At 41.3% G+C, this 24,472-nt stretch overlaps 1 protein-coding gene across 11 annotated transcripts in view; it reads left to right on the top strand.

Moving 5' to 3' along the window:
- Positions 1–24,472, top strand: part of PTPRZ1 (protein tyrosine phosphatase receptor type Z1) — a 572,466-nt gene that overhangs the window by 319,471 nt on the left and 228,523 nt on the right. For all 11 annotated transcript variants that reach the window (XM_069229904.1, XM_069229910.1, XM_069229908.1 and 8 more), the window contains exon 9: positions 14,955–15,139. In XM_069229904.1, coding sequence (XP_069086005.1) covers positions 14,955–15,139 — 185 coding nt within the window. The remainder of the gene's footprint in view (positions 1–14,954; positions 15,140–24,472) is intronic.

Here is a 24,472-nt window from a genome sequence, read left to right as displayed (position 1 = left end):
TGTTATTAGGGAATCTCCTCCTCCATGGGCCCCAGGCCTCTATCCCGGAAGGTCTGAAAGTTTTGCCCCATCCAAAAGAAAATATAAAGAGTCTAGGAGTCTGGATTGACTCTCGACTCACTATGAACCATCAATCGATACAGTTAACCACTACCTGTTTCAGTCTCTTGAGACTTTTAAGGAAAGTTTTCAAAGTCCTCCCATTTGTAGCCAAAAAGCTCATAGTCCAGGCCCTTATTATTTCCAGTCTGGACTATGGCAATGCTCTTTATTTTAGTTCCCCCAAGTATGTGGTGAAAAGACTTCAGGTGGTTGAGAATGCCACTGCCCATCTTATTCTGAATACTCCCAGACACCAATCTGTCAAATCTTCTATAGCCTTCCTCAATTAGCTCCCGGTGGAACAATTGATAAAGTCCAACACCCTATGCTTCTTGCACAGAGCACTGCACAAAAGAGGCCCTACCCTGCAAAGACCCGTCGTTTCGTTCTGTACTCCTCTCAGGTCTCTTAGATCCTCCCTTTGGTTAAGAAAGCACGGTGGGGTGGCAGATCCATGTCCTATACAGGAGCCAAACTTTGGAACTCCCTCTCTCTGGAGCTCCGTCAGACCACCACGATCTCTCCTTCTGCAGATCCTTAAAAACCTGGTTATTCAGAGTCTAACCTCTCTTGTTTGTCCATGTTTCCGCTTTAGTGCTGGGAGGCCTCCGGGTAGCCATGCGCTCTAAAAATTCACTAAAGTAAAGTAAACTAACCATTGGACTTGTGAAATAGAGGTAATGGACACTGCAGAATTCTAGTCCGACAGATTCTTTACAATTCTAAAGAGAGTTTTGAGACAATTGTTTGCTGTAGAGATTTCATTTGAGCAGTAATTTACCCTACTATGCAGCAGTTTTTCTGGTAATCTTTTAAGGCCATCCTATAGTTATAATTGTCATCCGCATTGTACGTTTTACGCCAAGTTCTTTCCAGGTCTTTGCAAAGAATTTCCAGTTGATGCAGACCATCATTAACCGGGCGACAGAAGAAGGATTCTATGTTGTTTTCTATACATAGTAGGAACCTCTACTGTTTTCTACACATAGTAGGAACATCTACTGCAGATTTGATCCACATATCAATACCACCAGCGTCCATTTATACTGAGTTACTTAGGGCCTGATTACGATTTTGGTGGTCCTAAGACCACCAAACTCGTGGTAGTGGTCCGACCGCTGCAATCCTAGTGGTCTGACTGCTATATTATGAACGTGTCGGTCGGACCGCCAGGAGACCACTGCCACAGCCAGGATCGGTGGCGTTGAAAGTCGCGGTCAGCCACGGCAGTGCCGAGTTTGGCACCGCCGTGCTGATCACAACTTTACTTTCTGTCAGCCTTTCCATGGCAGGGACCACGGCATGAAAAGGCTGGCAGAAAGGCAGAGTTGGGGCCACGGGGGCCCCTGCACTTCCCATGACTGTGTCGTGGGCAGTGCAGAGGCCCCCCTGTCAGTACACTCGGGATGCGCGCTGTCTGCAAAGGCAGACAGTGCGCATTCCGAGTGTGCTGGACGGCGCAGGCAGTGCAGCCTGCATTGGCCTCGCCTCCCTTTGAGCTAAGCCAATTCAGGTAGCACCGCCTTCGCTGCCAACCCCGTGAGGAACTTGTAATTCGGTGGCAGGGAGGCTGCTGACTTGGCAGCGACCTCCTCCTCGCGACTTTGGCGGTCCCACAGTCGAACCGCCAAAATCGCAATCAGGGCCTTAGTGTGGGAAATTCCGCTTCAAGTACTGAATTCAGCTCTTAGATATCCAACCTCGACCAGTTCCTACAAGTGGAATTCAGTTGCCCAGCCCGGGGGGTAGCTGCTTTGCCAGGGGGCAGTACATGAGAGCTCCAGACAAGGTGAACTTATCAGTTACTGATAGTGAAAACATCATTGGTACACAATCAGGAATTCCAAATGTATCAATTTTACTCCCCTAGTGTGCTTTGAAAACAATATCAGTACCACCACCTTTTTTTATTTTCTGATCCAGTCTTTGGACCTGATACAAGTGGGGCAGTGCAATATTCATGCAATATTCACATCAGGCCCTGAGGCAGAGTTAAGCCAGGTCTCAGTCAAAAAGATTGCATCTGGCTCATGGTCTTGGAGAAAATCAAACAGTTCCAAATGGTGCTTTACAAGTGACCAACGGTTAAGGTTGAAACTCGAATCTACTACCCTCCTGAGTAAAATTACCCTTATTGTACACAGTTTGGGCTACAGTGGTGTCAACAACTTCACAATGTGGGAGAGTAGTCATAAAATGACATTAAGAACACATCCTAATAGTAAATGCTTCATCCAAACTTGAGAAAGGGATTCAAGCAGCATCGGAGGGAGGTCGCAGCAATTAAACAGCCGAATAGGCAACCTTACCTGGATTCTCAGAAGCAGCATTCCTGGCCATTGACCCCATTTGGGTGCAGACGGGGGCAGAGGGGCATGCCTTAGGCATGCCTTCAGCATTTAAATATGCTGACGTGGTGAATCCTGAGCGTTAACATAAGAAAAAAACGCGGCCGATCAAAAATAGCAGCCAGAATGGATTTTCATCCCACAAAATCACAGTCAAAGCCCCCAACATAAAATGATCAAGAAATTTAATACCACATTAAACTCAGCATTGAAAACCCTCACAAAATTCAAAAAATAACAGACTCAGCAGCTTAACTCAGTGAGGAGAGCCGGCATGTCCGTGGCATCACGGAGTTTACATACACCGACATGGTGATTCCCAAGCCAAGTGCAGCACGCTAGAGCTCTAAATTAGAAGTAAAAAACAGTCTTACTGGACATCACAAGGAATACGTGACCCAGCACAGAAGCGTGACCTTGCCTGCTCCAAGCAAAATTCTGTCACTTTCATGCCTCACCATGTGTCACTAGCAATATGTGACCCTCTGGGAAGATGGGCCAAAGTTGTGTTAATGAAAGAAAGAGAAAAGGATTATAAGGAAACTGTTGCTAAAGTTAAAACAGGAAAAAATCATAACTCAAGAAATAAAAGAAGTCAGGGTTCAAGGAACGTGCTACAATCTTATCATAAGAAAGGCTCATCTTCAATGTTTGTTACAGGTGTGGTAACACTGGCCGCTTTGCAAATGACAAGGAGGGCCCTGCGCAGGATAAAAAGTGTTCTCGGTGTGGTATGATAGGTCTTTTTTTACAAGGCGTGCAGCAAGACAGGACAGTACTGTTAAATTATTGGAGGAAAACCTTGATTCATAGCCTGACTCAGAATCTAATATTACAGATGAGTGTGATATGAGCATGAGTCTAGTAGGCTTTGAGGATAATGATCATTTAAATGCTGTAGGGTGCAGTGCCAGCCTGAGTGATAGAACGTCATACAGAAGATTGAGGAAGAAACCTGTATGTGATATAACTCTTGGAGGAGTTAAGATGTCCATTGTTACGGACACAAGCTTCCCTTACACTATAATTTACAAAAATATATGAGAAGAAAAATTTGATAAGAGAATCAGTGAGCACTTGGTTGTTCAGGATATGTTGCCCACAAGTTTCATGGGTTGGACTACTGACATTCTAGGGTTCGGGAAATTCATTTTTGATTTTAAGGGGAGACAAGCTGAGTGCAAATTGTACGTATCCCAAGAAGGTCTGTCTGTATTAGGTTGGAGAGATCAGGGTGAGCTAGATATAATACTAGATCCCAATAACCCGAACCCATGTTGCTACTACGAGATAAGGAAGGAGAAAAGTTAGTGGAAAAGATTCTAAAGGTATTTTCAGGGAAAAGTGTGATGTTGCAAAGATTCCAATGCAAATTAGTTCTTAAAGAAGACACTGTACCATGCGTTCACAAGGCTAGGCAGATACCCATGACCATCAGGTATGACTTTTTGAGGAAATTGCAGAAATTAAAGTCAGATAAGATCATTGAGCCAACAGAATCCTCTGAATGGATTGCTCCACTTGTGGTGGCACGATGTGCCAATGAAAAAGTCTTTTTATACATAGACTTAAGGGACTTGAATAGAAACATATTAGTGGATCAGTTTCCACTTCCAAAAATCAGTGAATCGTCATAATTTCTTGCCACTGTGACCTTCTAACAGGAGACTCACAGCTTTCATAACTTCATTTGGGTGTTTCTAATTTGTCAGAGTACCTTTTGGACTTGCCTCTGCAGCGGCGATGTTCCAAAGGTTAATGTACAAATTATTTAGGGGTATGAAGTACGTCCTTTTCATTCAAAATGACATACTCATTATGGGAAAAACTAAATGTGATCATGACCATAAACTGGAACACATTTTGAACAATTTAAATGAAAAGGGTCTTACTGCTGAATTTAGGAAATGTACGTTTTCTAAGAAGGAGGTAACATATTTAGGCCACAAGGTAAGCAAAGAAAGAATAAAACCTAAACCTGAATTGTTAAATGCTGTTGTTAATGCTCCCTCCACAAAGGATGAAATGAGAGTATTTTTGAACCTAGCTAGTTTTATTTGAAATTTGTGAAGGTCTTTTCAAGCAAAAATTATCACATTTGTCAACTTTTAAAGAGCAAAAACAAACTTGAATGGACAAGTGAATGTTAGAATGCCTTCCAGGATATTAAAAGGAACTTTTGTCAAGCTCCACTGTTGTGCAGGCTTGACCCAAAACTTATGAACATCATCACCACAGACGCAGGTGGGAAGGGCATAGGATCAGTGCTTGTGCAACTGAATGATAAATCAGGGAAAGAGAATGTTGTTTCTTTTGCATCATGTTCTTTAACATGAACATAAGAGAATATGCTGTGATAGAATAAGAAGCACTTGCGAGATTTTTTTGGGACTAGAACACTTTACACAATTTGTTTGGAGATCACAGGTTACATTGAGAAGTGACCATAAACCCCTCACGAAAACCCTCAAAATGAAGGGTTTGTACAATGCTTCTTCTCGTTCAGCTCGCATGTCAGTAAAATTGCTGGACTATGACTATGAGCTGCAGTACGTACCAGGAGTAAATAACAAAGCTTTAAATTTTTTAAGCAGGATGCCATTACTTTTGGAACACGCACCCATGGAGAGTTGTGAGGAATTATGCGTGGCTGGTGTTGATGATGAACACATTTCTAGGAAGGAATGGGTAGAAGCCCAAGAAGCAGATTCTTTGTTGAAGGAAGTAAATTAAGAATTAATTAAGGATGGCGAGATAAAAAAATTCTTTAAAAAGATTTACAAAATTATTGTGAAGCTCAAAATTATCTGAGGCAGGCAGATAGGAAGGTTATGAGAAATGGTGAAGTGGTTCCTCAGAGGATCAGAAGTAAGACTTTAAATATTTGCCATGAGGGTCTTTTAGGCATTGGTAAGAAAAGGGAAGAATTAAGTTGTTGTACTGGTGGCCTAGAATGTATTTACCAAAAGAAAGGAAGGTGAGAGAATATGTTAATTGTAACGATTTAGACAAAACACAAGTAACCCTGAAGCCACCTTTGTGTCCCATGATTAGTCCCAATATGCCATGGAAAAGGATCAGCATTGATGTTATCGGTCCCATTCATGAGAACAGTGATTTGAAATACATCATAGTAGTTTTTGACCACTTCTCCAAATGGGCTGGAATTGATTCTGTTTCAAAAGCTGATGCCATTGCAGTCGTGAAATTCCTGGATGGCATATATTCGAAGGCGGTTTTACCTAAAAACATTGTCAGTGATAACAATCCTCGATTTACGTCTGATGTATTCAAATGCTTTTTAGATTGGAATGGCATTGTGCATACAACTACATCTGTTTATCACCCTGCTGGTAATTGCGCTGTGGAGCATTTTAATAACTGATCAATGGCACTCAGCAGTTAGCCATCAACTCTGGTCTAAATTGAAAAAATAGTGTTGCATACACTTTGGACATACAGAATCACCCCGTGTGATTCAGCAGGTCATAATCCTTTTGAACTGATGCCAGGAAGAGTGTCATTCTTAAGAGTCAACTTGAGATGGATGTTGAAATCCAAAAAATTGAATTGGTCCCCTATTGCCGTTGAACAGAGACTTGCATTAGCTCAAGAACTATGATGTCAAACATAGTTGTAAACCAGTTTGTATTTCTGTTGGTGACATGGTTATGGTAAAAAAAAGTATCATGGTAAGGAAAAGTGAAAGGAAATTTCCTGCACCTATGAGGGTCAAGAAATTATTTTGTATTTCCGTCTTGTTGAGTGATGGAAAGGTTTGGCACATGAGTAGACTTTCAATGTATAAGGGTAAGGGGGTTAAGGAAGATGGAAGTGGAAAGAAAGTGTGGTAGTGAGAAACAAAGGAGCAAGACTAGTATGAGCTGGTTACTGGAGACTGGTAATGTGAGGGAGAGTACACAGTTGGGTGGCAAGACGAGTGTTAATCCTCAAAACATGGGAAGAGTGGAAAATGGAACAAGCATGGGGTCCAAGAGAGACAAGTCTGCTTCAGAAGAAACAGAGGGGAGAAGGATAAAAAGGAATATAAAGAAAACAAAAATGTTTGAAGATTTTGTGTGTCAGTAAGGAGTGTTCAATATAGATGTAAACTTTTGTATGTTTAGATGGACACTTTTTCACTGCATTTAAATCTCTCATTTTATAGTTTATAGTGTTATATTAATATGTAAGTTTTGACATGTTTAACCTCAGCTGTGTTTTTGGGGTTATGTTTTGTTTTTGGGTGGTTAGATTTAGAATAGTATCTTGCCCTCATAAAAGAGGGAGATGTGTTGTGATTGTGCATGTTGTTAGTTTCTAACCATTACATTTTAGATATTATTAGGTTCTGTTCAGAGGTTTGAGGTGACGTGGGTTGGAACGCGGGAAAAGTTGGAAAGTTAGATGGGAGCCGGAAGCTATCCTGGTTCTCTGCATTGTACCAGGGTCAACTTTACAGAAAAAACATCTTTTGGAACCCAACTTCGTGCTCATTTCTTCACACAGACCACTGTCTGAAATGAATGGAACAACTTGTAGGGAGACTTTCAATCAATTTTCCCAGGGATAGGAGTTTTGTTATTGGTCTTGGGTTTTGCAAATCAGATTAACCATTAGATGCCAGAAAAATGGAGGTACCAAGTCCAAACCAAAACGTATGCCACAAGTTTTCTTTTTTCCCAAAAATCACAAGATACCAAACAATTCAATAGGCTCAATTATTCCTTCATTGCATAGCTTATTCACATGTTCGCATCATTACAACCACCTAATTGAAGATTTTGCATTTTATAGTAATTATGCTTTCTTTCCTTTCACCATATTAATACCATCTTTAGCATACCCAGATTGTCTGCATAACATTAAGTGGGCCTTTCCAAAATGTTTTTAGAGTAATAAGTTGTGAACATTTGATACCTTATTATCAGTTTCATTTTGAACTTAAACTCACCTTCCTGTTACCAACTAATGCGTGTGCCTCTTAGCACCTAGTGTTACATTGGACGATAAACAAAACCAAATTGCCGTACAACTCATTGAATTTCTCTGATATAATCATAGTCCTCGACCAAATTCACACACACTGTCACTTCTCTAACTCTTCCAGGACCTATCTTGATCTTTATATTACAACCCTTGCTTATCACCACCTTTACAACTAGTATGAACGTTCCATTCCCTTCCAGTTTCCTCACATTGCTCCTCTTCTTTAACATTAACTTGTGTGTGCCTCCCATGCAAACCCAACTGATATGCCCAGTCTTCCCATGCATCATCTAGTCTTATCCAGTTGCTGTGCAGTTTCAGTAATTGTGCAGATAGACACTGGCCACACTTAAAACAAGCCCCTCTTTGTCCAGCCACATGTCCTGATGATTCCACGGTCTGCTGAGACCTCAGTCATTTGCTAGATAATTCTGTACCAGATAATTCTACATGTTCTTGCAGTGCCACTGGAAAAAAATGTACAGATCCTTCAGTGGTCTATCCCAAGTCACAAATTCTAAATTCCATGATCAATGACACGAAAGGGCTGAGGTGTGATTAAGGTGAAAGCAGCACTTAAAATCAGCATCACTGACATGTACAGCTCACCTGCACCACATAATCCATAAATTTAATTCACTGCGATGTTCAGCCTAGATATATGACCCAGTGCTGGGTAGGCCACTTTGTTGTTGCAAAAGAATGGTCTTCTCATATACGAGTATATTTACTTTTATGAAACTGACCAGCAGTGTTTGCTGTATGCCCCTGTGTAGGCACTTGTTCCTTAAGCTAAACTAAGTATGAAAAAATGCACTTCACACCAGTCTAGGGGAAGAGAAGACACACCTGTGCTATGAGGACTACCCTGAAGGGAAACGCTGACTTCCCCAAAAGATACAAAAAATTTAGGTTGTCCAAAACGAGATGAAAAACTAATGTGCGCTCTGTGCAGTGGCCCTTGAGGACAGCTCACTACTACCTGAAGCTTGTGAGAAGGTAATCACCTTCCTCCTTGCTTTTCTTGCAGTGACCTGCTCAAGCTTGGGCAACAGATAATGATACATTTCTCCTAGACTGGGAAAATTAGATAAAAACACAATATTGCGAGCACCCAACATCATTCGGACCTGGACCAACGCAATGGTGTGCTGCTGTGAAACATAGCTGTTGGAAAGACGAGTGAGTCCAAATTGAGCTTCAACATTATTGCTTTGTTAAATAAAGTTCCAAACATGAAAGGAGCAACAAATATTATGAGAGCCAGTTCCATGTCCAACCTCCTCACAGTCCAACTGTTGCAACTTTTAACACTTAATTCTATCCTGTTGCTTCCACTCTAGAGCACACACCACAATCCACATTTCTGTGCTACATGCTTAAATATCATCCAAACAAGCACAACACTACACATTGACAGGAAAACATGAGAAGTGTCTTTAGAAACACACACATGCACGCACACACACCCCCACACCCACCCCCTCCCACACACACACATACTCTCTCTCTCTCTCTTGCTTGTGACATGCAGTCCACCCTGTCAGACCTTAAGTCAGCTCAGGCACTCTCAGCAACATATGTCCTTCGGTGGTAAGAAGGGCATCACCTCACCTTTAGCCAATCTGCATGCATTCTTTTGTCAGACCGGAAGGATATCATTTTCAAACTGCATCATCCATTCCTCGTCAATGAAGTCTGCATAGGCATCTAGGATTCAAAAAGTGGTGCCCAAATAAGTGTCAGCAGCAAAAACTCCTGTATATTCTCTCACCTAGCCAGACCCCTGTCTCAGTGGCGGCTGGCAGCTATGGAGAGTGGTGGGAGGAATGGGTGGTTGCATGCACTATCGCACCTCGTGCCTCAAATAGAATAAAAATCCACTACCTTACTTGCAGAACACATCCTTCTCCCTGCTGCAGTCCGGTGTTCACCACAGGCCCCAGCTGACTCTCTTAACCAATCTTGGTGCTGCTCTCATGCAGTTAGCCAGCATGAGAGAAGCACCTCTCTCAGCACTCTCAAGGGCACTGGAGACCTGTGCTTGCTCTCAACCCAGCTGTCTTAAGACAACTGGTTTAGAGAGGTTTAAGTGTGCATGTCTGGCAGGCAATCACAAGACAGCTGGCCAATTGGACATGCACACTGTGAACTGAAGTGCCAAGGTAGCCACTCAACAGGCCAAGCCCCGTCCTGATAACTCATTTCGGGAAGGGTAGATGAAAAATAGAATGGTAATAAATTAACTTTATTACTATTTTATTTTTCATCTCTGGGGATTTTGTGGCATTTTAGTTGGTGGGGCGATGCTCCTCCACTCTAATCACTTTGCACAATCGGCTAACATTCATACTCCCTAAATAAATAGAATTACATTAATTCATATCCAAACCTCACTTGTATCTACTAGACATCAGGGCGACAGAGTAACACCGTATAGCTGTTATTGTAATTAATTAAATAGGAGACTGTGATAACTGTAACAACTTATATTCTTTATTGTCTTATTTCAGGGGCTTGGTCTGTCATTAAAATACATTACAAGTAAGAAAATATAACCCTACGTGCTTGTAATAACTTTTTATAAGTGAGTAGTGATGTCACAATACTTCATCTTCTAAACTGTTACCACTTCCAGTGCTGGCTGTCAGGGCTCTCCCCTTACCTATGTAAGATCACTATTGGAAAGAGGCAGCAGTGTCTCTTACCATCGTAGCGCTACCATGTCTGTCTGACACACCTCACTCTATCTTTCTGAATGTCTTGTTACATATGGGACACAGCAAGCAGGTTGGGCAATGGAAGGCAGTCGAACATGCTGCACAAGAGCTGGGTTCTGCTGCCTTTCTGACATGACTAGATCTTTATTCTGTATTTCCCAGTTGTTGATGGCGGGCCTTCTTTTCAGCCTTCCCAGGGGCCTCAAACTGCCTCTAGCTGCCTTGAGCTCCTGCAAGACTACTCTTGGAACCAATGGTGAAGACTTCAAGTAGGCTTTCATAGGATAGCACATTATTTCAGTTTGTGGGCACTGCTTTTCTGCTTTTCTCTGTCAGGTGTGCATAATACATATTTTACAATATCAGTGATTGCATGTTTCAGACCCTAAAAAAGAAGCTTTGCCAAAGCCCGTTGTTCTGTCCTTGGCAAGCTGGTCCAATTATTTATGTAGTTTTTCCATTGCAAGCATATACTACAGAATCCAAAAGAAGGCGACAATGTTCTTGCCCTAAAAATGTTAAATTAAAAAGTAATAATGGTTGCATATAATTTTAATAAAACAGCCTCCTAGAAGGCAGGTATATTTTGAACAGATATAGAAACCTTTTTTGTAGTTTTAATGCACACCTCAGGAAAATGTGATTCCTATTGGCACACATTAAAGGCACTGTTGGCATAGAATTACTGAGACCAAAAAACATAGTTGAAACATAAGGATTGCTACAAAATATACTAAAAGCAAGAAAACTGAACGAAGAAAGCATTGGCTCACCAGCCCTGGCACGGAAGTGCACTTCTCTTTCGGCTGCTTGGTACATGTTATCAGGAAAGCGCTGTCACATACAGTAGAAGAGAGTCAATGGTTGAAGTGGGCTGACCCATTTATTCATGCTGCATGTTGTGGTGGACGAAAGCAAAATCTGAATGAGTTTTGAGCAGACCAGTGGACAAAGAGGGCTGACTGAACAGGCCTTTATGTGGATATATGTACCTTACCTAATTGTTAGCTCTCTCGGGGACCTTCTTCCTATGTAGAATAATGCAGCCTCATCTATGAACTAACATGTACAATCATAGATGGGTAACAGATTATTACAAGGATATTTTTCATAGAAGGGCTCTGGGTGACATCAAATAGACAACGAGAGCAAAGCTCAAGTTGTCTTTGATGTCACTCAGAAACCTGAGTTGAAAAACATCCCTGTAATTCACTTTTTACCCGTCTGTAATTTCAGATTATATGACGGAACACCGAATTAAAAACAACTACTAACCTTAACAACGAGGTCAGAACACCGACCTCGTCCTTACTACTAATGATTTTACCACGAATGCCTCAACAACGATATTTCGTTGTAAAGGCATTCCTGATAAAATCATTAGCAATAGGCACCATTCACCCTACATCCCTCACCCCACCCCCCTAACCCCACCCCAAAACCTAAAACCCCCTGACCCACCACCCACTCCCCAAAACCAAAAACGCCCCACCCCCCCAACCCCACCCCAAAACCTAAAACCCCCTGACCCCCCACCCCCTCCCCAAAACCAAAAACGCACCACCCCCCCAACCCCACCCCAAAACCTAAAACCCCCTAACCCCCCACCCACTCCCCAAAACCAAAAACACCCCACCCCCCCCCAACCCCACCCCAAAACCTAAAACCCCCTGACCCCCCACCCCCTCCCCAAAACCAAAAACGCCCCACCCCCCAACCCCACCCCAAAACCTAAAACCCCCTGACCCCCACCCCCTCCCCAAAACCAAAAACGCCCCACCCCCCCAACCCCACCCCAAAACCTAAAACCCCCTAACCCTCCACCCCCTCCCCAAAACCAAAAACACCCCACCCCCCCAACCCCACCCCAAAACCTAAAACCCCCTGACCCCCCACCCCCACCCCAAAACCTAAACCCACCACTTACCTTCGCCAACTCCCTTCTTTGTACCTTAACCACGCATGTTCGTTGTTCAGAACATACGTAGTTAAGGCACAAAAATACGAAGTCGTGGTTAAAAAAAGTGTTGTTACGCTTTCGTTAACCATGACTTTCGTAATAAAAAAGTCGTAAAAAAGGATGTTTACCGTAATTTCATGTTGTGTATGACCCCAAACTCATCTGTCCCTGCTTTCAACTGCTATGCAGGGGAGGAGGGGTAATAGCCATATATACCATGGCCTCTGTTATCTATCTCTGCCAAAAGGTAAAAAAACATAAAAATGTGCCTGCCATCCTTGACCAACCCCCACTACCTTCCCTGCCTTCCTGCCCCCTCCTGCGGCTGTGCTTTCTGCTTTCAATCAGAGAAGACAAGCTGAGCTGGGCTGACAAGCTCACAGAGAGCCCTGTCAGCCTAGACTGTAAGGCCTTTATGATATAGCTGCGTTGAGTAATGAGTTTTGTTATCAGCTGTTGCTACGTCACAGCAGTGAGTTATAACATTTGGAAACTGAAATAAACAGTACACGCTCTCTATGAGAGCAATACATATCAATATAACGAGTCACTTTGGAGTTCTGCAAAATCATTATTGGCAATAAGCCTGTGGTTTTGTGTCACTGTTTGCTCATAGAACTCCTTTGTGACTTGCAAAAGCCTTATAATGCATTGCCGATGGTACATTATCACATATTTATTAGATAGCACAAGTCACCTTACACACAGGGCTTGGCATTCAGCCTTTTCATGTTTTGTTTTATAGTCACCAGTGTAGCAGACTCACCATCCTACAACATTACAGGCAGCCTGTTATGTACACATGATACTTGGGTGCCTGTGATAAAACTATAAGTACATTTCTATGGTCACCGCAAGAGTATTATACTATATACTCGCTCTGACATCACAGGGCTCTCCTTGTTAGCACACCAAATGTTTGGAAAACACACTATTGTTTATCACAATCACAATTTACTACAATATTATAATGTATAATGCATGTTTGAGAGAGAGACGAAAAGAAAGAGTGTGAGTGTTTATGTGTCTTTCATAATATAGGATAAAAATATGTAAGTATACTATGGCAACCTATATATCATATACCAGAGTTCTGTGTCCTGTGCCTCGTGCACTTGCTCTCTTTTATGTCACACAATTGCACGGTTACTTGATTTAAACAAAATTGCGTTGTTACAAGTAGTTTATCTTTTATTTGTATTCTAAAGTGTATTCTGAATTTATACACGGTGTGCACTGCTCTGTACCTTGGTGAATACCATCAGATCTTCCATTTTCATCAAGCATAAGTGAAACTTCTTTCTTTGCCTGAACATGCCAGGATCCCAGATGTTTTGTGTATTACATTGGGCTGAAAGTTTCTGGTAGAGTGGTGCTCCTAAGACAATTACCCAACATGAAAGTCTATTTACTCCTCGTTATTGAAGGCTAGAGCACTGTTTCAAGGTGATTAACAATGAAGCATGCACGTTGAGACCCACAGCCTCTTAGGAAGAAAGGCAGGATTTTTGTACTAAGGATGTGCATGTCTACTCAAGACAGGCAATAGGGCAAATCCATTAGTAACCCCAGCTCTTCTAATTTTTTACTACAAAGAGCACAAGAGTAGTATCATGAAAAGCTGCGCTGCGTTAGCGCGGAGCCGTGCACCCATTTTGTTTTGTTGAGGTGTGCAAAGTAAACTAATACAACTCGGAACTTTGCTTATTAATGCATGAACTTTAGGCAGCACAAGTTGCAGACAGATACACAATCCCTGCTCATTGTTTCTGACTTGTGCTTCCTGGATTTCGTACATTAATTCATAGACATTTTGAGTTACATGTAGGAGATTTTGACTCTTTAAACACAAACAAAACAAGGGCTTAGCTATGCACTGAGCCAGTGCAGCTATTAAAGGCATCATATATTCTCACTGCCTAAGAGATTCTACGTGCAGTAGAGCCTACCCCACACTATAGAAGACCCAGTGACAAAAATGCGGAGAAGCGCCTTTCGAGCAGAGTCATAAACTTAACAAGGTCTGCCGAGCTGAAGGCCATGGAGACTTATGTAAATCAGCTACTCCAGCACAGAAAAAAATCACCTTGTCAGTTCAATGTCTTGTACTAGTTGGTAGTTATGCTATCTCCTTGTTGGCCTGATGTTGATCTTCGAAAGACCTCATACACTTCCAATACCTCAGGCAATCTAGGTGCAACTCTCTAAAGCACAATGCAAATACCTGGGGGTATGGAGTAGTCAACTGATCAATGGAATGAAAATAATACCTTAAGTTGAATATGTCACAATATCAGTAAATTTTCTGCCTCGTGAAAAGGTAGATTTTTGCATTTTAAACTCAAAAAAATGTAAGTAGTTTTATGTTTCTGCTTGTAGAGACGGAAGCTGTGATTCAGGCCATGTATCAGTTGAGGGTGAAAATTGAGTTTTTATTAGGCTTGGGATTGGAGCTGGGTTGGAACTGGAGTTGGGATTGGTGTAAAATTGGAGCTGAAGATGGGGTTAAAATTGGGATTGGAGTTCAGGTTGGACATTTTATGAGGTTTGCCATTAGGATTATGGTTGCTATGGAGATAGGTTTGAAGTAGGGTGCTAGGCCAGGGGTGAAGACTTATTGAACAGGTCATAAATAGAGCCATGTTCCACCAAATTCTGCTTCCGTGCTCTGCTTTTTGCAACAAACACCCCTTGTGTGTGTCACCCTGCTGTATGTTAGCATGCCACAGATGTTCATTGAATAAATAATTAAGGGAAATGTCACTAGAAAATGTCATATAACTATGTGCTTAGATATGAGATGTCTGCAGAGCTAAGACTCCTTTGTTACTCCAGTTTGCAGTTCGGAAGCAGAGAATGTCCAAGCTGAGCCAAAGAACTACAGCAGCCTTCTGGTCACCTGGGAACGGCCACGTGTTGTGTATGATGCCATCATTGAGAGGTTTGCTGTTTATTATCAGCAGCTGGATGGTGACGACCAGCCAAGGCATGAACTTTTGACTGACGGCTATCAGGATTTGGTATTTATCAATTTTCTTTTATGATGAATGTGTCCTGTGATTGCTGAATCCTTGTATTACATTGTCCTGTATTGCTGTGTTAGTATTCTGGTGATGTACCCAAGTATGAGGTCCAATGTGACTTGCATTTGTCGTCAGAACACCAAGATAGCAATATTGGTCCATATCGTCTGTTAGATAGTTATTTTACAATAACATGTTTATTTTGTTGCAGTTAGAATGAACAGTTATTTTAAACAAAGCCAAGGCACAACCTTTATCCCAGCTTCCCTGTTTTTTGGACTGACTCTCGGAGGCTTATCACAGCCTTGCCCTTTAATTGATATCTCATTAAATGATTTCAGAGACCCAACTGTCGGAATTCAACTGCCATGACTGCCTACCGTTCGTGGTACATATTTTTCTGAATGACCACATGAATTACTTTGGTTTTTCAGAACATTCAAATTTCTTCGGCAGAACTAACCACATCCAATTCTTTGTCTTGAAAAAGTCCATGTGAAGAAACACGTGTCGGCTGTTCGCAGACCATACTTTGTCTACAAGGAATAAAACCTTCATCAACCTCTACACAGTGTTTGGACTCTGAACTCTTCTTTCCATTTAGGAATTATTTCTCGGACTACTTATGGTGTGCCCTGGCTTTCTTTGATTTTGCTCCAGCACAGATTGATTTTCTGATCAGTGCACTAACACCCATGGTGGTTGGGTGTCTTACCAGGTTGGCACCCCCCAAAATCATATTGAACTTGAACTACTTGTCAGACATCTGAACGCGGATGTGCGAACATTTAGCATCAACCACCATTTTTTGGTTTGTCTTGTACAGTTATTTTAAACAGTCATAAGATTACTGAAAACAATAAGTTGAATACTGGACTAAACAGGTTTTTTGTTTGAAGTAAAAAGAGTAATTAACATGCAACTATGTATTTGAAGCAGATTTTTGCTAAATACGTTTTGCTTTGTTAAAAATATTCTGTCTACAGAAGTCACAGATGTTTTTAACCTGCTGTTTGTAAGGTACAGCAACAGTGGGCTCTGATTGCAGTTAGAATTTTTTGTTTTTTTTAGCATTCATGAAGAAAACACTGATTAAAAAAGGGAAATTTTGAAGCGCTGATGAATGGTTTAAGTTGTCATTATCTTAATGTTCTTTAATTCTTATAGACCAAGTAGATGAAGTAAAGGATATCAGACTGTAAATCTGGGTTTACAAGAATGATATCTCACGAGGTAACATAATGAGGTCGCCAATGAAATTCATGAACCGATTCCTTCTCCTAAAAACAAATAGTTATGGTATCATAAACACTTTGAAGTTACGAACAAGATATCAAAGCTTTATTTCCTTGATTAAATTATCATTGCACATGGCACAATAGGTGTGCACGCATATCTAAAATTCTTCTGGCCGTTGAGAATGTGTATTCAGAGATTAATAGAATTTGGAGCAGCACAACGGAAACAGTCCCAGTCATCCAGTGCACAACAATGTTGATCAAAAAAAGCTTTCAGGACAGCTTATTAAGGGTCTCATTATGAGTCTGGTGTGAGGAGACTGCCGCAGAGTTGGTGGTCTCCCCACTAGCCCCACCACAAGGTTTCCACTGGGCTGACCAGCAGAAACCAAGTCTTCTGCTGCTCAGCTCAGTGGAAACTGTGCAGAGGCATTGGTTTCGACTCCACATGGAGCCGAGGCCAGTGGCGGTGCACTGGGGAGGCCTCCCAGCACCCTCTGAGTGTGCACTGTCTGCAAAGCAGACAGTGCACATTCAGAGGGTGCTGGGGAAGGGGGCCATTGCACTGCCTGTGCCCTGGGCCAGGGTCATAATGTGGCGGTCGGACCGTCACAGTTTCAGCTGCCCAACCATCACCGTGAGGCTGGCACCAGCCTCATGAAGAGGACGTAGGTCTGCCCACTGAAACGGCAATATTTCAGCTGTACAGAGAAGCTACATTTGAAGCAATACAATTGTTAGTGTAGCACAGTTAAAGCCTGTGCCCAGTTGCTGAGATGCTGGTAATTCTTGGCATGGCATGTATGAAAAACAAAGCCCAAAATGTAGACACTGACTGCATGAGAGTCTGAGGAAATGAAAAAAAATTTAAATGCCAGAAATAATGGAACAGCACATCACATTGCAGGAATGCATGTTTACAGCATGTGGTGATGCAGATCACTGTTTGCATCATCCTGCTATTGCGTGTAGGGTTTGAAATATAACATCTTGTTTATTTGAGTTTTGGTTTTGTGAATGACTCATGATCACACAACAGCATCATCATGCAAACTCCATCCTAGATTGCTTTTTGCTTTGCTATCAGATTCAGAGCCAAAGTTTGGTTCTTTCTTTTTCAAAAGTGCGTTGTTTTCAGAAAATCAATAATTTATGTGTTGTAAACAAGAATAGAAAGTACCAGATGAATCTGATGACTTTTCTTATGTGCCAGTCTTGGAAAGCTACAGACTCAATTCATCAATGATCAATTAATTCTGCATTCTCACCTTCTAGGACTTATGAGAATGATCCCTGGAAGGTAGGGGATGGAAAATATGGCATTTCAATTTTGCCCTTGATACCCTCGAAAGTAGTTACAATCCGTTCATCATAGAGTTTGTACTGATGCTAGTTGTCCTGTTATGGCATTAAAATATCAAGACAAATGAGCTTTAGGCTGTATGAGAACATTAATGCTGGCATGGACTCTTACAGTCCTTCACGAGTACAAAACGAGAAGGAAGAAACGTATTTTTCAGCTGAAGGGTGTTCACAGGAATCAATGCTTTTCGAGGTGGATGAATCTTTGGACCCAGTAAGTGGTTTTGTCGAACCATCAACAAAATTTCAATACCACTCCAAACAATTTCAACACCATGACTAATGTGGCCACGGAAGGAAAAACTCCAATCAGGAAATGTCCATTGATATTTTAGATTTCCCAAAGCATTCTGATTCATCAAAGGTATCAGTCCATGTCACGTTGAATGGACATCATCCAATAGTAATCAATCACCAAACTCCAAATTGTAAAAAGCTCTTCCTTTCCAAAGCTTTCTATAAGAATATCTTCCATCTGTGTGACTCCACGCACGTTTGAAACAATTGTATACAATACCAGTCCATGTTTCATAATATTCTTTTGTCAAGGACACTATGCTACATTATCTCTATATTTAAACAATAGAATCTATTACCAACTAGTTAAACATCTCAATAGAACATAAACTAAAAGAAAGTTCACATTAGAAAGTGTAGCAGCATTTTTAGCAAGGTCTTAAATTACAAGCTTCAACAGGCCTCACTCATGCTAACAGAAAGTAATTATAATATTGCATTTAATTAACACTTTTTAGTGAAACACATGTTATATGAAAACCGATAAATTCAGTATTTACAATATTTAAATAATATGAGTAATACATTTCATTTCAAATGGGAACGCTTTGCTACTGCGTTTCATAAAATACAATAGAGAATTACAAGTATTTACTAATCATTAGAAATTCAAAATTGTTTCTAAATGCACTACTGGTATAGAGCCTAGATTACTTTATAACATGCATTTTATCGCTCTAACATGTGATTTAACTCAAATGCCACCTACCTCGAACTCTGAAATACAAGAAAGTGAACATTTAAATTGAGTTACAATACAGCTTTCTACGTTTAGCCATTAAAACTACAATTAACATAAAACATAATCTGTCACATTCTGATGATCTTTGTGACACAAGGGGCTCTACCAAAGGTTAGACATCAAGGGTCTGAAAATGACTCTGTTAGCAGGGTGAGCCAAGAAGGACCAGGCACAGAGACACCACATCAGGTTAAAATGCAAGGTCTGTCTCAATGTGAGTGTTGTTCAGATCTCACACCAAGATATACATGGACTAATTTCAAGACTCTACTTCAGTCAATGGAACAGATAATAATGACTGCCTTGAAAGGTGGAGAGGACTGAGCCCAAAAACTACCAGACCAATGAAGGACTGGCATTGATAAGCCATTTCTGAAGCCACTCCTTCTTTGGAGCTGACGTTTGAATTATCTATGGACCGCCACTAAAAACAACCTCAACCATGAAAAGATTATGAGAAATACATTAAGAACACATTTTCATAAGCAGATAGTTAAGACTTATAAAAAAAAACACATTTTATTGACTCACATACAGGACATAAGAAGGAAAAAACATCAGAAGTATAAGTTTAAGCCCACAAGCATGGCCAGGTGCACCAGTCCTTCATCAGATGGTTTACCCCCTTCAGGCAAGATGGGTATAATGTGAAAAATACCTTCTGACTGAGATAGCCAGTTCATCAGATTTGCTCCTCCAACACAATAAAAACTGCAAGAAGACCACAAAATCTGATTGAGAGTATCGGCTTTCATCCTCAATATCAGCCTTGTCATGATGACACCTTACGCCACACCCTGAAGACACATGACATAAGTAGGGAGTTCCCTCAGATAATGAGGAGCCACTGGAATAATACCCTGGATGGGCATTACCTCAAGACAAAACCTCTGCATGCTATCCAGTCCTAGAAAGGGCAGCTATGCAATATGGCATCATCATGGCAGTTCAACAGGAGGAAACCGATTTCCTTATCAATACTTTGTCTAAATCAGATTGCACACCCTATTAACTTCTGATGCTAAATATTGTTCTCGGAAACACAACAGAGCATTTTAGAAACCCAGCAAAAACACGGTGTATAACAAGTGCAAAACTGCTCCGTAACCCCCACTGGTCATTCGTGGCCATATTCTATCATGTTCCATGATGGTTCACGCATCTCACAAATGATCAGCTAACTAAGGGGCCAGAGAGGGTCTATTACCAAATAACGAATATAGATACCTCAACACAGTTTTAAATTGGTGGCAATGGGGGCAGCCGTTTCATAGCTCATTGTGAATCACAGTCACTGCTTGAATTATGTGATTGCTTTCAATGCAAAGAAATGAAAGAACTTTTTGAACACCTTCCAGAGAATTAGCATAAGAATGTAGAAAACATTGTGGTTTAAGGAACAATAATACACATCACATTAGACACCACAGATCACCAGCATCACATAAAGTTGCCACACTTGGTTACATATTTCCAGATTCCTCCAGGAGGTACGGCATCTTTTCAATGTACTTATTGATAGCATTCACGTTTTTGGTGGTGATGAGTCTATGAACTCTAGCCAGTCAACCACAGTATCAGCTAAATAACCCAGCAACCACAGGAGGGGTATCCAATACCAGCCCTTGCACTGAGGCGGTTGCCATGCCACCCACAGTGCTTGTGGCAAAAGCTCGAATTACAAAGGCGACTAAGCCACTATCAAACAATGACTCATTGTTCTTTTTCTCTGATTATGCAACACCTGTTAAGGGGAAAGTTAAAGTATTGCCTTCAGGAATGGAGGAAGATACCATTGGAAAATGGGGTGCTGTCAATGGTACTAAATGGAAAATCTATCACTTTTACATACTTACCCCCATATATACCACCTTGCTCACAATCAGGCAAGGGAGCGATAGAGGAATTACCTCTGCATCAACAAGGGCAAAGAGTCTACTCATTTTATGCCTTCATTCCAAAGAAGGATAGTACACTGCAACCTATCCTAGCCTGCTGACCACAGACTTCAAAATGACAACTTTATAGTAGGGGCACCCCTCCCATGAAAAGGGAACTTCCTAGTGGCACTCAACCTGAAGGAGAAGCGCATCACAAGCACCTTTGATTTATTCTATGTGCAAACATTTTTCAGTTAACTGTACCAAATATGCGCCAAAATGTTTACCAAGTGTCTTGCTATGGGTGTGTCGTCCCTTGTGGCCAAGGAGTTCATGTTTATCTTTAACTAGACAACTGGCAGACAAAAGGGATGACATTGCAGAAACTTCCCATTTCACAGACACAGAACAGTGTCCAAGCTCCAAAAGATAGGGCTCACACTCAGGACCAAAAGTAATTTCTCCATCCTCTGCCGACCCAAAATTATCAAGAGGCAACTCTAAACACCCATTTAGATCATGTTTTTTCAGCAGTAGAGACAGTAAAAGCAGTTCAGAGACTGTTTGCAAATTTTCAGATCTGACAGATAGAATAATGAGGTAGCTGTTGAACATGATGGATTTGTGCATATAGCTTGTTCCCAATGCTCATTTACACGAGTCCATTGCAAGAGTATGTGGTGTCCAGGTGAGCACACGTGACTGGCATTTTGGAAGATCTAGTGTAGTTGTCGCTGCAGATAAAGCCTAAATTACTTTGGGGAGAACAGTCTCACTCTCACAATGAGGCAACTATGCAAATCCCCAGCCACTCTTAACATTCAGCGTGGGCACCTCTCTTCAGAAACAGGAAGTCCACCTCCTCATGTCAGTGTTAGGGGAAGTGGATAAGGGCAGAATAATTGCTATACATCAGTGTGTTAAAATATTTCTATCACAAGAGGTTTTGTAGAAACATCTGCATGGCAAGACTGGATCATATGTATTACATTTGGAAATAAGGATTGGCACATTTATTCTTTCTTACATCTCTGAACAAATGTGGCTCTCAGTGCTCACATGAAAAATTTACATCCTATCAGAAACCCTTCAATGTACAGATTACCACTTCGCAGACCTGCTCAGGAGGCACCATCACAACACATGAGTGAAGAATGGACCACACAGTTCTCGATCCTTACTTTCAAAGTTGAGGCTACTATACGTAGATAAACAAAAATGGACATGCTTTGGATCCGGGTTACCACACACCCAGCCATTAGGGAATGTTCTGTGGATAAAGCAGTCTGAGACATTTGACTACACTTACACCTCTTCTGCTGATATCATTTATCGACCCTAGCTGCCCATTTACTAAACATACAATGCATTACTCTCCTGAAAGTTCATGTTAGCAAAGCATTCATGCAAGGTTTGAGAATGGACTCACCAAGAGAAACCTGGGTATGCAGCTTGTATCTAAATACAGTTTTAACAGGATGATGGTGTCCACTAATTGAACCACTACGTTTTCTGGTCCCAATCTCTTCCTTTCTGAGTTAGCAAACTATAAGCACTGTCTGTGACTACCTTTTATTCAAGTTCACAAAGACGAAGTAGTCTTACATTCTCACCTACGCTTTCTATCAAAGGTAGTACAATATGACCATTTCAGCATATCCAAATGATTGAACATTCTTTCTAAATCCTTCGAGCAGGGCAGAAAGAGCACTACACTCTCTAGATGTCAAACATGCACTCATGTAGTACATTGACAGAATCAAATTCTTAGCCAAAACAAAACAATTATTTGCTCCCTATGCACCCGCACAGCTCGGTAACCTTATTTCAAAAAGTAGCTTTGCCAGATGGATTGTGCAAAGCATACAAGTTAGCTATGCACACGCAAACAGACAGGTTATGGAAATTGAACAGGCTCCTTCCTTTTTTTATTAGGAAAAAATCAAAGCATCAACTACAGTAATACAAGACTACATTTCAATTACATATTAAAGTGTCCAAAGATCCCAGATTCTTATAAGTTTACTATGGTGTGGATCATTTTGTATAATGGACATTTCTAAACCACATAACATCATGAACTGCTGTCACCATGCCCTAGGTTCTGGAGGATCTTTTTGAGGTCACAGCCTAGTTATTCCAAGTCAGGCAGCTTTAATGGCAAAAAAACCTCTTTTAGAATGAGGGATCTCAAGTGAGTGACCCAATATAAACAGTTTAGCATTCCAATTTACATTGGTTTTCGCTAAACAATTCAGCTGGCAAAACATCAAATTCCAGTAATTTCAAACCAAACCACATGTAGCCAGACTGTGTGTGATATCTGTCTCCGAGCTCTGACATCGAAAACACTTAGAATTCTCTTTAAGCTCCCATTTAAGAAGTTGATAAGGAGTGTAGTAGAAATGGTTAAAAAGTTTAAAATGATGTACTTGAATGCGAGAGACATTCAGAATTTTTTCAGAAAGGAGGTTACTCTGCCTAATTTCTACTATTGAAACCTCCCTATCACGATGTCAGTTCCACTTTGTGGTAAGATGATCAAAATTATTTCCCATACTGTGGCTAAAGAACTTACAAAAAGTTTCAGGAATGCATTATTTGTAAAATCGATCTGGGAGGAAGCTGCTGAAGAAAGCTTCTCAGCTGTATATATCGAAAAAACCCTACTTAGGCATTAGGTAGCCCTTGGCATCAACAATTTGTCCTATAGTGATGATGTACAGATCTCCCTAGTAAGATATATAGCGAGGTCCACGTTTATCATAGTGTTGCTTCACCTTGCATCACGCAAGGTGGCACCAGGGTGACATAATAGTACAGTCAGATGTATCAAGCCATGCAAGGCCACCTTACGTGGCCCTGCACGGCTTGATAAATCTGGAGTAACGGAAGGCAGTACAAATCTCTGCCTTGCGTTACTCTGCCACAGGGAGGCGTTCTTGAGTGGAGCATAGGTGTTCCCATGCATCCACCCAAGGATTTTGGTACATTCCCAGATTTACCATTTAAAGGTAGACCTGGGAAAGGGTAAAAATGCTATGCCTCCCTAGGGGCGGCGTAACAAGGAGAAATGTCTTTATTTCCCCTCTTTTTTCCTCTTTATACGTGTGCTGCATACTGCACCACAAAAAGAAAGAAAGAAGAAAATGTCTCTCAGGAGTGTTTTTGTGCAGGAAGGTGTCCCTTCTAGCACAAAACAATCCTGTTTACAGTGCAGGCACCAGGCACCATGATGCAAGGGTGCCTGCGGTGGTGCTAGACAGCCAAATTGCACCAGTGCAAGGAAAGGAAGAGAACGCACCATATGATGTTAAATACGCCGCATTCCTGCCCTTTCACACAGCGCAGCTCAGCTGCGCTGTTGAAAGTATGATAACTCAGCCTCCTAGTATGTATAGCTGATGGTATATTAGGATTATACCCTAGCAAGGTTAGCTTATTAAAACAGGAGATGTTACACAGCCTCTTTATGCCCCGACATAGTTTATGAAATACAAAGAGAGTTTTAAACCTGATATGTTGTAATAATGCTGTATCAATCAGATATTTTGGTGGCTTCAATGCCTCTCTATACCCTGATAATCGGGAAAGAAAAGGTCCAATGGCCATGCCCCCTTCCCCATGAAACTGAACGTCTAAAAAAAGAAGCTGAAAAATATTACAAACAAATAGAAGGGAGCAACAAACCGACTATTTTACGAGGAGTGTGAAGACATTGTAGCCTAGAGGGTGGTTTCTTTTGACACTAGATAAACTTATGCAAGATTGATTCATCTTTTTAAAATTATTGATGAATCAAATCCAGGCT

The sequence above is a fragment of the Pleurodeles waltl genome, chromosome 4_1 (genome assembly GCF_031143425.1).
Source record: "Pleurodeles waltl isolate 20211129_DDA chromosome 4_1, aPleWal1.hap1.20221129, whole genome shotgun sequence".
Lineage (NCBI taxonomy): Eukaryota > Metazoa > Chordata > Amphibia > Caudata > Salamandridae > Pleurodeles > Pleurodeles waltl.
This window is presented reverse-complemented; position numbering and strand designations above follow the sequence as displayed.